The 12,765-nt window shown below is 51.6% G+C and overlaps 1 protein-coding gene across 7 annotated transcripts in view; it reads left to right on the forward strand.

Annotated features, from left to right (window-relative positions):
- TBCD (tubulin folding cofactor D) overlaps positions 1-12,765 on the forward strand; it is a 203,592-nt gene that overhangs the window by 22,428 nt on the left and 168,399 nt on the right. For all 7 annotated transcript variants that reach the window (XM_058561977.1, XM_058561973.1, XM_058561974.1 and 4 more), the window contains one exon: positions 6,004-6,136. In XM_058561977.1, coding sequence (XP_058417960.1) covers positions 6,004-6,136 — 133 coding nt within the window. The remainder of the gene's footprint in view (positions 1-6,003; positions 6,137-12,765) is intronic.

Consider the following 12,765-nt stretch of genomic DNA (forward strand, 5'->3'; position numbering starts at 1 on the left):
TGCGCACCGACGCACTGCTTGTCAAGCCATGCTGTGGCGGCATCCCATATAAAGTAGAGGAAGATGGGCACGAAAGTTAGCCCAGGGCCAGTCTTCCTCAGCAAAAACAGGAGGATTAGCAACAGATGTTAGCTCAGGGCTGATCTCCCACACAGACACACACACACACACACAAAATAAATAAAATATGGTTGTAAAGTAAATAAATTAGAAAATTTGGCTTTTATCCCTCCTGTACATTTGTGAAAGTTGAAAATAGGCTCTAAAAAACTTTGGGATATTTTGATTGGGAAAATGGGTATCACCTCATTCAGGGTCACTGTACACTTGGGCTATGGCCATGACCTTGTTGCACAAAGTGGGAAGAGAAGCACTGAATTTATAGGGCAGTTGGGGGCATTGGATGAGGTGTTTGTGAAAGCACCTGCTAAACCACAGGGCAGAGCCTGGATGTGAGAAGCTGATTTTAGGAGTGAGGAAGGAGACACTTGAGCCCACCTGGGATGCTCACCTCAGGGCGGAGGAGGCTCACCTGGGGAGAGGGGAGGTCACCTGGGAGAGGGGAAGGTCACCTGGGGGAGGGGGAGGCTCACCTGGGGGGGTTTGGGGGGAGAGGGAGGTGACCTGGGGGAGGGGAAGGTCACCTGGGGGCGGAGGAGACTCACCTGGTGGGAGAGGGAAGGTCACCTGGGGGCAGAGGAGGCTCACTTGGGGGAGGGGGAGGCTCGCTGGACAGAGGTTTCTTATGATTTTAACAAGGACTGAAAAACTTGGGTTTCTTTCTAATTATGAAATCAATCATGTGTGTTGTGGAAAATAAAGAAGAGTATAAAGTACAAAATAAAACGCTTGTGGACATTCATCCCCCCAGAGATGTGACTGCTCTGTCCTTTGTCCTGCCGCTGTCTGGGCGAGTGTTCTGTCCGCGAGCATGTTGGTACACACGCTTGTGCACACCAGCTACCGTACCAGGTACCGACAGACAGACCTGGAGCTTCATTCAGTCTTCTTCCAGAACGTGATTACGGTGTGAATATATCATTGCTTCTCCAGTCCCCTCTTGGACACGTAGACTGCTGCCCTGCCAATTTGTCAGTACAATTAAAACTATCACGAACATTTCTGCATGAAGCTTTGTACCGTTCTGATTGATTCTTAGAGGTGAATTCCTAGAAGTGGAATGAGCATTTTAGGAGTTTTAAATTCAGTTACTAGAAAGGTTGAACAAGTTGAAAGTCACCTTTTCCCTATATTTACCAACACTGTGTGCGGTCTTACAAATGTTGGCCAAATTTGTTAAATGAAAAATAATATGTTTTTTTTTTTTCCAGCGGTAACTGAGGTTTTCCGTAGAGTTATGCTGAGCTTCACTTCATGGAGCATCGTGCCTTTGGGGGTGGGGTGGGGGGGCGAAGCCCTGAACCTTTATTCCCTCTCTGGTGTCCTCGAGGAAAGGTGACCACCAGAGACCCCGGGTGGCGTGGGGACCAATGGCTCAAGGGCTGGCGGGACTCTCCCGCACCATCTAGTGGTCAGGACCAGCAAGCACTTCTCATGGTTGGGGCTGGTTTTCAGCGCGTTGAGAATGTTCCAGCTGGTTTGCAGGCTGTAGATGCAGCCCTGTGCTGTGTAGTGTTTCTCTCCGAGTGTTCTAGAATGGGCGGATGCTGCGATTGGAAGAGGTCTTAGAGCTGTCCTAGGTTAACCCACCTCATAGCACGTCGCAGACGTGCGCCGGGTTCTGATTCGCATATTTCTCAGCCGTTTTTGGTGGGTTGTTACACTAAGGTCATGGGTCATGTGCAGCATTGTCCCCAGTCTGGCATTTCATGGAGGAGTTGCCTGTCTTGCCCACTGTGCTGGCAGGTGTGAATGCTTTCCCCTTTACCACCTGCAGTTTCCCTTTGTGAACAGAACCGGTATCGGCTGCATTTCATGTAACTCTCGAAGATGTTAACATTGATGACAAGACATTTCCATACGAGTATTCCTTGATAGAAGTGCTTCAGTGGAAAAGTATGTCGTCATTCTTATTGATTACATTAATTTTGAAAAGCAGATATTTTTGTCTCATTATAAAAGCAAGGTATGCTCCATGTGGAGAGGTTGGAAATTTTTGAACATAGAAAATCGCATTTGTAGTTCAAATATGCAGTATATATGTAGTGTTTCTTTTGTCTTTTTCTGTACTGTTATTACATTGAATATGCACAGCACAATCTCATTGAGTTAGCATCCTGCTTTTTCACTTTATTTCACATTACTGTTGATTAAATGCCTCCCTTATATTCCACTGTTTTTAGGTACTTTGATCAGCTTCCTTACTTCCATCCTCTTATAAGCAATGATGTAATGACTAGCTTTGGGTATAAACTCGTTTTGGTATTTGGGATTATTTCCTTGGGATAGGCCCCTAGAGGTGGACTTATTGAGTCCCAGGACACAAGAACATCGCCAGGGGGCTCTCTGGAGCAGGTTCTGGGGAGTTCTGCTGCCACAGGGCCCCTGTCTCAGGGCCTTGGTGCACTGGGCAGCCTTAAGAACAACCCCCTTCTTCTAATTGGATTGTGTATTGTATTGTTCATTACTAATATTGTTGGTGAGTTTTAACGCTTCAGTCTTTTTTTAGGCATTATATATCCCCCTTTGTGTCCTGACTTCTAATGTTCGTGCGTTTCTTGGTGCCTTCTCGTCTCTACTAGCATGAGCGCTTTGTGTGAAGGACATTAGCCTGCAGCTTTAGGGTGGCTTATATTTCTCCCAGGTGGTTAGTGGCCTTTTACTTTCTTCTTTGGACTAAAGTTTTAATTTTAATGTCAAAACAGTAATTTTTTTTCCTTTTATTTAGTTAGTTATTTTTACTTTTTCGTTCTTTTGCTGAGGAAGATTCATACTGAGCTAACATCTGTAGCCAAAAAGAGCCATCTCCCTCTTTTTGCTTGAGGGAGATTGGCCCTGAATTAATAAGTGTTGCCAGTCTTCCTCTGTTTTGCATGTGGGCCGCTGCCACAGCACGGCTGACAAGTGGTTTAGGTCTGTGCCTGGGAACCGAAGCCAGGCCACCAAAGTGGAGCCCGCCGAGCTTAACTACTAGGCCACTGGGCTGACCCCTAGTTATTTTTACTTTTAAGCTTGAAGTCTTACCCTATTAAGAGATTTTACAAATAGTCATGTATATTTTTCTAGTTTTTTATTGTTTAATATGGAATTATCAGCCCATTTGGAATTTCTTTTGGTTTAGGATATACAGTAGATTTTTCCCCCAAGTAACTAGTTGTTCTGGTACCATTTTGTGAATGTTTCACTTTTCCATTAATTTGTGATGCTCTTTAAAAACACACACACAGTAAGTTCTCACTCAGAACAGGGTTTGTCACTTCACCTGTGCTGTTTCTCTTATACCATTTTGCTCAGTTAAACAGCAGGGTGTGGTAACAGTACCAATGAGGGTCCGAGCAGCCTTCTGCGCCACGAATGTTTTGCCTAGGCCTCCTTTGTCCCTCTGATCCATCTAGTCCCTGTAGTTAAGGTTTTACTGATCTTTCTTAGAGCTGTTCTCGTGAGAGAGGACAGTGGGACCTCTAAAATACCTACGTGCTTTAGCTGAGCTCGATATTTCAAGTGGATGAAGCCTGTGATGTAATTTCTCCTAACGGGAGGAAGCGTTGGATTCAAAGATCTTTCAGAGTGTGTAGAAGGGTCCCATTTCTGTAAATCTGGTATTTCTATGGGATAGATACTTTTCCCATTTTTGCTTATCTGTATTTTTGGACCTCTGCTATGAATATATATTCCTTTTTTAAATGAGAGAAATACAAAATATAGAGTAACCTACTTGCTTAAATTTTTCAAAGGAGCCTTAGGTTTGTACCTCAGTGTGGGAACTCACTTGTGTGATTTTGTTCAGGAACGGATGTCAGCTGACACGTGCTGCGCACAGAACACTGTGCCCCTGTGCCAGTGCTGCGGCCTCCAGGCCCCTGGCAGGGAACCTGGCTGCCTGCAGAGGGGGGGGGCTCTGGGGAAGGGTGGGAGAGGAGGGACCAGGAGGCGAAGGTTCCAGCTGCATCTTCAAGATGCACAGAATTGTCCAGAGGGGAGGGGCAGACACTCCGTGCCTGTGCTCTTGCCTGTCCAGCGGGCAGCCGTGCCACGGGCACTGGGCCTGCACGTGGTGCTCGATGAGTGCTGGCCACCTGTTGTCTTCAGCCTCTAAGCTGAGGTCGGAGGTCATGCTGAGGATCAGGTCCCTGTGGGTGTGGCTCTCCTCCCCTGGCCCCTCAGGATCAAGGGGTTTTAAATAGGATCAAGGACATCGAGATAGGGTATATATTATCAATCATCCATTTTTGATAATCATGCTGAGGTGCAGATTTTATATTTTTTTATTATTATTTTTTTAGTGAGGAAGATTGGCCCTGAGCTAACATCTGTGCCCATCTTCCTCTATTTTGTATGTGGGATGTTGCCATAGCATGGGTTGATGAGTGGTGCGTTGGTCCGTGCCTGGGATTTGAACCTGCGAACCCCGGACCACCCAAGTGGAGTGCGTGAACTTAACCACTATGCCACTGGGCCGACCCCTGAGGTGCAGATTTTAAATGAAATTCCTGGGTACCCTTCCCAGATTGGCTGAAACACAGCTTCTTGGGGAGGGCATGTGCGTTTGCCTTTGTAACTGGCCTCCTAAAGTTTGATAAAAATCCTCGGTGACCACGACGTCCTGGTGTGCACCCTGGTCCAGGGGCAGGAGGACCATCTTGGGACTTTTGTTTCCTTTTCTCTGTCTTAGAGACCTTGTGCTTTCCTGAAGTCTAGTAACCGCACTGGCGGCCACTATTCTGAGGAGAAGCGGGGCTCTATAGGAGGAGGGCTTCTGGTCAGGACAAGAGATTCCTGCAGGGACGCTGAGGAGGGTGCCGGAACCACTCCGGACGCTGCTCCCAGGCGAGCCCTGGCCTGGTGTGAACTTGGGGAAGAAGTGGGAGTACCCTTGAAACGAGAGTGTTTCCCCGATGTTAGTACCCAGCCCCTCCCCAAGTGTGTTCTCTGCGGGGCAGCTGAGGGGAGTGAGGTCCTTACAGCTCGTGAGGTGCTTTGTGGCCTTTTTCTCCACGTCCTCTGGTCACATGTCCCTTTGGGAGGTTGTCCCTGTGTCTCTCTTGAGGCTGCACTGCCTGCCACCCTCCCCTCACTCAGCTGCTTCCTTTCCTTCCAAACAACAAGCTGCTGTCTGCTTGTTTCCTGTGTTTCTGCTCCCAGAGTGCAAGCTCCCCCAGGACGGCAGGGACTCAGCCTGAGCCCGAGTCAGAGAGCTGGGGGCCTGGTGTGTGGACTGACTGGAGAGGAGCAAAGGGGGACCAGGCTTTGTTGTGGGAGCTGGAGGACGACTGCCAGCCCAGACCAGGTGTAGAGGAGGGTCGGCAAAGGCCCAGAGCTCAGCAGACGCCTGGAATGGGGATTTGGGGCCTTGGGCACCAGCCAGAGCTCTGTGTGGGGCTGTGCAGGCAGGTGGAGAGGATGAGGGAAGGGAGACCCATGGAGATGCAGGGAGAGGTCCCAGGAGTCTGCTGTTGGGCCAGGCCTTGCATGTGGGGGCACGGCATCCGGAGGTGAAGGGGGACAGACTTGGACCAAGGAGTGGGCATCGGTGGGGCTCCTGGGCAGTGGTGGGGATGGGTAAGGGTGGTCCTTCAGGGCGTCAGGATGAATGGGGTCCCAGGAGGGAGGAGATGGGGCGGTAGGGCCTGTGCCTTGACGTCAGAGAGGTTGTGTTGGGGAACTGCCACCCGAGGGCAACAGTCTGGGCAGGGTCTTCGTTTCTTGGATGGGGGAGTGGTGTAGGATGTCTGTCCCAGAGGAGGACATAATTCCTCATGCAGGGGCCAAACGTCCCGGCGTGGAGACTCATCTCAACAGGAGGACACGGTGGGCCGGGAAGGGGCGAGTTCTCGTGTTTTGGGGCCTTGGTTGAGCTGTCACCTGTTTGTTCCCTTCTGACAGGTTTGTCACACGGCCTGACGTCAAGCAGAAGAAGATGGCGGGTTTCCTGGACTGGAGCCTGTGCACCTTGGCCCGTTCCTCCTTCCAGACCATCGAGGGGGTCATTGCCATGGACGGCACGCTGCAGGCCCTGGTAAACACTGCCCCAGCGGAGGAGAACAGGCAGCAATCAGCTTGTGGGACTGTTGAAACAGTGGGGACAAGTTCTGTTTACCTTCGACTCCATTATGAAGTAGTTGGAACGTAGGTAGAGAGATTTGACCCTGGTAGCACAGTGAACACAGGCTCTTTTTTCCGTGGCTTTCAGCTCTACCTAACCATCCAGTGCTGGCGTCGGATAGTCAGCGCTGGGCTTTCTGCTCCAGTGAAGATGGGCCGAGCCGGCCTTGCGCGCTGCCACCAGGGGGCAGTAGTGCCTGCGGAGCCGGGTCTGCTGGCCCGGCAGGCAGGGGTGCGTCCTCCTGAGTTTCCTGCTGCTTAGTTGTCTTACAGTGTGTAGTGATTGGAACCAGCTCCAGTGAAGTAAGGCAGGTGATTTGAGATTTGCTTTTGTTCAGATACTCAGGTTAGGGTGTTTGTAACAACTGTGTTAAACACAGACGGTGCCCACCCAGAGTGCTGGTTCATGCCTCGTGCCCACCCTTTCCTGAAGACCTTCTCTGCTGGTCTGTGGAGTTGCCTTTTCTGGTGCTAACAAGGAGGAAAGATCTAATATAAGTTTCTCGCAAGAGGGGAGGCTGCCTGTGCTATGAAGCTCTCTGAACTCGCGGGTCAGCCCTCCACTTCCTCGGGGGAGTGAACAGCCTGCCGTGGCCCTCATGGTCCTTGGTTGTTGGGGGCACTGCGCCTCCTCCATGCTCTTTAACTGCGGTGGGCGAGCCTTGGTTCTTATCCTTGTCTCTGAAGCTGTAGAGGCTGATGGCCCACTTTCAGGATAGCAGGGCATTTTGGACTGCAGTTAAATGAGGCATTTGAGCCCATGACTTAGCGTGATGTCATATTCTTGGGTGTCGTCGCCTCTGCTTTCCTTGGCTCTTGCAGGTTCTGACGAGGTGTGAAGGCCAGGAGGGCCAGTGGAAAGTAGGGCTGATGGTGTGGTGGCCCAGGGCAGTGGGTGCAGGATGTGAGAGGAGAGGAGATGGCAGCTGGGCCTGTCGCGAGTGCTGAGGAGCTCCCAGGCTGGGCCCCTGGGAAAGCCCTCTCTCCCTGAATGCTCGGCCTTGGGCACTTGGGGAATTGACAGCCTGGGCTTTCTCTTAGAAATATTCTTGTCATCTGTTTCTTCCCATTCATGTTGCTGTTGTCTTCAGGAGGGATTGTCATTCAAATGATGAGAATATTTTAAGACATTCTAAAAAGAAACGTGGAAAAATAAAACATTTCCTGAATTCTTGTAGTCTGTTGAGGTAATATCTGTTTTTTTATGCTTCCTTCCGTTCTGTAAATAAATGTGGTATGCTATACAGTGGTTTTTTAAAGATTGAGATATCATTCACGCAGCATAAGTAATTCACCCTTTTAAAGTGTATAAATCAGTGATTATTTTGTATATGAACAAGGTTGTACAGCCATCACCACTATCTGCTTCCAGAATGTTCTCATTACCCTTAAAGGAAACCCCACACCCATTAGCTCTCATTCCCCATGCCCCTCCCCCAGCCCCTGGCAACCACTAATCTACTTTCTGTCTCTCTGCATTTGCTTGTTCTGGACATTTCATGTAAATGGAGTCATACAATGTGTGGCCTTTTGTGTCTGGCTTCTTTCATTTAGTGTGTTTTCAAGGTTCATCCACGTTAAGGTATGTCAGTAAATCGTTCCTTTTTATGGCCAGGTAATATTCCATTGTGTGGGTATTCTTTGCTGTGTTGAATAATGCTAATCTGAACTTTCATGTCTAAGTATTTTTTTTTTTAATTTTTTTATTTATTTATTTTTCCCCCAAAGCCCTAGTAGATAGTTGTATGTCATAGCTGCACATCCTTCTAGTTGCTGTATGTGGGACGCGGCCTCAGCATGGCCAGAGAAGCGGTGCGTCGGTGCGTGCCCGGCATCCGAACTTGGGCCGCCAGCAGCGGAGCGCACGCACCTAACCACTAAGCCATGGGGCCGGCCCCTCTAGGTATTTTTTGAGCATATATTTTCAGTTCCCTTTGATATATAACAATAGGTTTTTAAAAAAATTTAACAATACTGTAATTTAAATATTTTTCTATTTCTTAGGTCTTTAGAAATTTTCGTATGGGCTGCACACCTGTTGTGTTGGTGGAATGTGGGTGTCAGCTTGTGCAGAGGCACAGCCCATGCCCCCGGGTGGCTCTCCTTGCATTTGGGGGGGGTACTGCCTAAAGAAGATTGTGTTGTGATTTTCATTGTATTTGCTGTGATGGAGGACACTGCAAGGTGAGGCTGGCCTGGAAGGGTGCCGGGTGTGGAGCGGAGTGGTGCAGGAGGCACGGGTCGCAGACTTATGATTGCAGGGGTCCTGGGGGAATGTGTCTATGTTTTAGGTGATTCTGGTGAAGGTTGGGTAGGTGGGGTTGAGATGGTTTATTTGAAGGTTTGGGTGTAAGTGGATTCTTAATTGTTTGCCATGAGTCAGACTGAGGAGTCTTAGGTCATGGAGAAACAAGTGGAAGGTCTTACAAAATATAGCTGGAGCTGTCAGTCCACTGTGGCCCCGCAGGGTGGATATTAGACCTGCGCGAGCGTGGGCGCTGCTTCGGGAGGGGTGGGCCCTTTCCACCTAGCTTGCTTCTGGGGTTTTGGTCCTCTTGTAGACCTTCTTTGCCCAGTCAGGAATCTGCATGCTTGACAGGCTCCCAGGGTCTCCTGCAGCTGCCCTTCAGGGGCCATTGCTGCATTCTCGTCAGGGCAGCTGAGTCACCAGGGTGCCCAGACTGTGGGCTGGAGCCAGCTGTGAGCGCCCCGGAAACCTGCAGGCAGTTGAGGCCCGCCTGCATGGCCTCTGCCCGCTCTGGTGGCGGGAGGCAGGTTCCCTGGGAGAGACAGCCGTGGCCTGCACACTCCAGCCACCAGCAAGGGTGCCCCACTGGCTTCCTCATCCCTAGGCTCCAGGTCTCAGGGCTCTGATGCACTTCTTGGCTTGAGAAGGTCGAGGAGCCACTTTTGTCTAGTTCTGCAGTTACTGTGCCCACAGGGCCATTTTTACGTTTTTGATTGTCTTGTTCCTTGTCTCTAGGTTGTTCCCAAGTTTTCTGTTTCTTTTTCCCAAGTGGGAGGCACACGAGTTAAACAGCAAACCTGGTGTTCCGATGGGCCAGCTCACCACCCGTTCTCCTGCCTACTCCTGTGGGAGTAGGTGGCTTTCCTTCCAGCAGAACTGAACCAGCCAGGAGTGGGCATGTCTTTTTATTTTGATGTCTCCACATTCCACACTGAGGAGGAGAAGAATTCTCTCTTTTTTCTGTTCCTCCTGAGGAATAAAAAGATTTTCCCGATGGCTTCAAGCCCCTGCCCATTTGTTGGCAAAGCCCGAGGCAGGTGCGCCCTCCCCCAGCCGGGCACTGAGGCACGTGGCACCTCAGAGCTGTCTAGAGGTGTGCCCTCAGCGAGAGTGAGCAATCGCCTGACGCAGCAGCCGAATCCCGGGAAGTGAGTGAGTGAGACTGCTGTGAAGCAATGGCCCGCAGGGCCCAGCCCCCTCCAAGGCTCCCAGGGCCAGGCGCATCCCTTCTGGAGCCTTCTGAAACCCAGTGTTTCCTCAGGAAGACCTAGGTCTTTCTGGAGTCATGTGTCTTGTTTCCTTTTCTTTCTTTGAAGGAGCCATTTCGTCTCCTTGCTGCTGCCCGCTGGGCAGGAGGAAGCTGTGTTGGGCGCTGGGCTCTCCTGAGCGGGAGCGAGTTTCACCACAGGCTCGTCAGACCTGAATAGCAGAGGCTGGGCGTCCGCTGTGCATGATGAAACTTGCGAGTGTATTGTGCTTCAGGATCTCATCTGCTTCCTTTGATGCACTTGGCTTTATTTTTATCCACCTGTTCATTAGTGTGGCTTAGGCGAAACAGGTGAACTCGTAACAAGTACTGTCGAAACTGGGCTTTGAGTGTTTCTTCCCTGAAGCACGTTCCTCTCGCAGCGATGATTTTTAACTCTAGTGAGGGGAAACAAGTGTTTGGCAACTTCATGTCACTGGAAGGCCCCTTTGCCTCTTTAGAACACCCTTTGGTTTAGTCCCACCTTAAGCATTAGGATTAATGCAAACTGAGGAAATTCAAGGAAGGAATACACAATATTAGAAATTGCAGAGGGTTGTCGTGTGAGTGTACTACACCTCAGCCTGCTTCCTGGTTGTGCCGGCTTGGTGTCTACCACCCAGACGGAAGGTTCTATCGACTGAGGTGGTGCAGCTTCTCCCTGTCACGTTTCCCATGATGGCTGGGAGGTGAGCAGGCCCTTCTGTTGCTAAGACGGGCTTCTTCAGGTGTGAAAGTGTGATCAGTGGCAATAAAACACTCTTCTGTTTACTGGCTGTTATGATCGCATTGCCCCTTCACAGTGAAGCTGCTTGTACTCACTTTGTCTTTGACAAAAGCACACATCTTGTTAAAGGATAAATAAAAGCCAGGTAAGTAGCAGACAGCCAGCACCGCCCTCCCACGCCTGGGCCTGAGTGCACACAGGAGACGTGCCGAGGCTGCTCTGGTTTTGGGCATAGTTGAAGTGACTAGAAGGACTCTGGTGCCCAGGTAGGAGCGCTGTCGAGCAGACTGCCCTCACTGCATCCCGACTCCAGATGCTATGGTTGGCTCTGCCCCAGGGCGCTTTGCTGCTGCAATGGAGGCCGATGGATGGGCCAGTCCTGGGCCTCGGGACGCGCTGTGGCAACACCTGTGACCCGAGGCAGAGGTGAAGTACCTTGCTCTGTGCTCCCCAGCTGGAGAGGGAAATAACAAACCTCTTACCTCAGAGGGTGGTGTGAAGGCTAATTAGTGCATGTCATGCCATTTGAAGATGAACAGAGGCCACTTGATCATCCAGAACATTTCTCAGATAGGCTTTGCTTTCTTTTCCTTTAGTATTCGTTGGAGGGTAGAACCGCATGGTTTCATGTAAGGTTCAGGTTGTCCAGAGGACAAATTATCCAAATTGGGCTTTTTAGTCCTAGCACCTGCAGGATTTTGGGTGGAGGAAAATATGGTAAAAACCATTTGAATGTGTACATTTTTCAGAATCTTTGCATTTCTGTCATGTTGATGCGCTCCTGCAGAATTCAGGTGAAATAGGTGCCTTCAGTTTCCTTGTGGGTTTGAAGAAAGAGGCTGAGCAGCCGGCTCGCATACTGTCTTGTTTCACGTAACTCAGCATTTACATGGGGTGGCAGCCCTGGCTCGAGTCTCGCTGAAACCTGCATGGTGTGTGGCACGCCTTTAATTCCCCGGCGGGCCTGGTTCATACACCTGCTGTGTGACGAGGCGATGTGTCCTGCTGGGCAGGTGTGCGCTCGCTCACAGGCCGCCCGGCCTGGGCCCGTGCTCAGAGGGGAAGGGGCCTTGCCTCTTAGAGGAGAGGACAGACACAGAGAGCTGTGCACTTGGCTGGTGTGGAGCCATGTGGCCGGTGTCCTTCCTGTCAGGCCTGGTCTGTGGCCTCTACTGCAGGCCGTCGGAGAGCCTCACGGCTCCCACCCGCCCCTCAGCGGCGTTCTCAGGTGCCTGGTACCAGGCTGCCCTCGCCCTTCCCTCTAACGCAGGTGTCCCTCAGGCTCTGTCTGCGGGCGGCTGGCATGGCTCCCCCGATTCACACTTGACCTTAGTTTCTGGTTTCTCTCCCAGTTCTAGAGCCCGGGTTCTGTGTGCTGGTTGTGCTTCTACTCCACACGTCTAGAGTCGCATCTGTTATTCTGTCACTTTTCCCTCAGCCTGTGTGGCCAGGGCCCAGCAGCAAGCGAGGGTGCTCGGGCGCCTGAGCCCCGTCGCCGGGGGAGGTGGCTCTGAGATGTCTTCTGGGCACGGCCCTCCTGTCCTGGGTTGGTGCTCACCTGGCTGTCCCCTCCATGGCCCATCCTCCACCCTGTCCCAGAGGTCCTTGGCCTAGAGCGTGGCTCTCTGCCTGCATGTGTGCTCTCTCCAGATGGGAGCCGGCCCAGTCTATGACAGTCCCCTCTGGGTCTTCAGCTACAGCCGCGCTCTGTCTCTGTGCCCTCCAGCATTGCCGCCCGGGAGAAACGGTTGGCAAAAGGCCTCAGGAACAGGGGGGAGGCAGAGCCAGAGAGCAGACAGCCTGCAGAGATGTTTCCTACAGCCCTCCGACTGGTGCTGAGTGCTAGGCAGGGCGAGGCCAAGGGGGGACAGTCGTGTTGTTCTCCTGTTCCATGAGGCCAGGGTGCTGAGCTCTGTGCTGGTGCTTCCTTGGGTGTGCCCTGGGTCCTGGCGGCACGCCCAGGCATGCTGCTGACACCGTGTCAGTGGGGAATGGGTGAGCACTGAGGCGTGTGGGCCAGATAGCGGAGCTGGGTCTCCAGTGGTCTCCTCCAAAGGGGTCGAAGGAGTCACTATGCAGTGAGTGGGCTTGTCTTGGTGGTTTGAGGGCAGGCGGTTCCCTACCGTGGGTGTCTTTGGTCCTGTGCTTGTTTCCACTGGTCTGCAGCACTGTCAGGCCGCAGCCCCGTGGAAGCTGGGTCCTGACAGTGGGCTCAGCTCTGTGGGGGGCTCAGCTCTGTGCTGTCTAGTCCCTGGGCGAGTTGTGCCCGCTCTCCCTACCGGTGTCTCCTTGTCTCACTTCAACTCGGAGGGGAGGGGGCCT

This window comes from Diceros bicornis, chromosome 18, assembly GCF_020826845.1.
Source record: "Diceros bicornis minor isolate mBicDic1 chromosome 18, mDicBic1.mat.cur, whole genome shotgun sequence".
In the NCBI taxonomy this organism is placed as follows: Eukaryota; Metazoa; Chordata; class Mammalia; order Perissodactyla; family Rhinocerotidae; genus Diceros; species Diceros bicornis.